General features: G+C 42.2%; 1 protein-coding gene across 1 annotated transcript in view; it reads left to right on the forward strand.

The window, feature by feature from the left end:
* The first annotated feature begins 508 nt into the window (after positions 1-508).
* LOC107101150 (protein-methionine sulfoxide oxidase mical2b-like) overlaps positions 509-1,198 on the forward strand; it is an 80,856-nt gene continuing 80,166 nt past the window's right edge. Inside the window, exon 1 of the mRNA XM_015399940.1 lies at positions 509-890. Within this exon, the coding sequence (XP_015255426.1) occupies positions 627-890 (264 nt within the window). The 5' untranslated portion in view covers positions 509-626. The remainder of the gene's footprint in view (positions 891-1,198) is intronic.

Raw genomic sequence — 1,198 nt, forward strand, 5'->3', positions numbered from 1 at the left:
GGTTTTCCATACATCAGCCATACACCGGTCTAAATCGTTAAGGTGTGAAAGGCTCTTTAGCTAAAAGTTGTTGTTAGGCGGCAAAGCAGATCTGACCCTTACTTGTTCAGACATATTATGGTTCTCGGATGTAGGATTTGATCTAGAGGGGTGGATTTGTCCTCGTCTTTACAAGGATCTCAATGGCTTCTTGGTCTGATGGTCCATTTGTCTGCTTAACAGTCTAAGACATAGAGGCTATTTCTTATGGTCAGGTCAGTTGTAGGGTATCTACTTTGTTTTGCAAACTGCAAACATCAAGCCTATATCTTTTGGGTTGGTCATTTATTGTTTGCATTGAAAGCTTTTGAATTTTAAAAACAGTATGGAGTTACATGTAAAACAAGGTTTACTATTTAGCAGAAGGTAGTTCTCATATTTCCATAGTTTCCATTAAACCCCATTTGTTCCAATGTCACTTTCTTTGTATTCTCCCTAAATTCTTTGTTTTTATTTTTCTTCTTGTAGAGACATTTCAGCATGGAGGTGTGGAAAAGCTAGAACTTCAGTCCTGAAGGTGTGGATCTATCAGGAGACGGAGAACGCAAAGCTTTCAAGGAGTGTGGACTCGTTTACAGTCGCAGGAGATGGGTGAGACGGAGGATGAGCGAACGGCTCAGGCCAGTCAGCTCTTTGAGAACTTCGTCCAGGCCTCGACATGTAAAGGAACCCTGCAGGCCTTCAGCATCCTCTGCAGGCAGCTCCAGCTGGATCCTTTGGACCACTGCAACTTCTACAGTTCCCTTAAGGCGGCCGTCAGCTCCTGGAAAGTCAAAGCCTTGTGGACAAAATTGGACAAACGGGCAGAGCAGAAAGTTTACAATCAGAATAAAGCCTGCACAGGAACAAGGGTAAGACCATCTTCCTGAGGAATGTTCAGAAACTCTTCTTTTTTCTTTAAGTTTGATTTGGGGTAAAATAGCTCTGCAGTGGAGGATTTTTTAAGGTTTCAGTAACCTTATAGAGCAAGGTAATAACATTCTCTAACCAAAACTAGTAAGAACCAGAGCAACCAGAGCCAGTTAGAACCAGAGCAACCGGAACTAGTAAGAACCAGATAAACTAGAACTAGTAAGAACCAGAGCAACTAGACCCAGTAAGAACCAGATAAACTAGAACTAGTAAGAACCAGAGCAACTAGACCCAGTAAGAACCAGAT

Source organism: Cyprinodon variegatus, unplaced genomic scaffold, assembly GCF_000732505.1.
Source record: "Cyprinodon variegatus isolate N-32 unplaced genomic scaffold, C_variegatus-1.0 Scaffold1059, whole genome shotgun sequence".
NCBI lineage: Eukaryota > Metazoa > Chordata > Actinopteri > Cyprinodontiformes > Cyprinodontidae > Cyprinodon > Cyprinodon variegatus.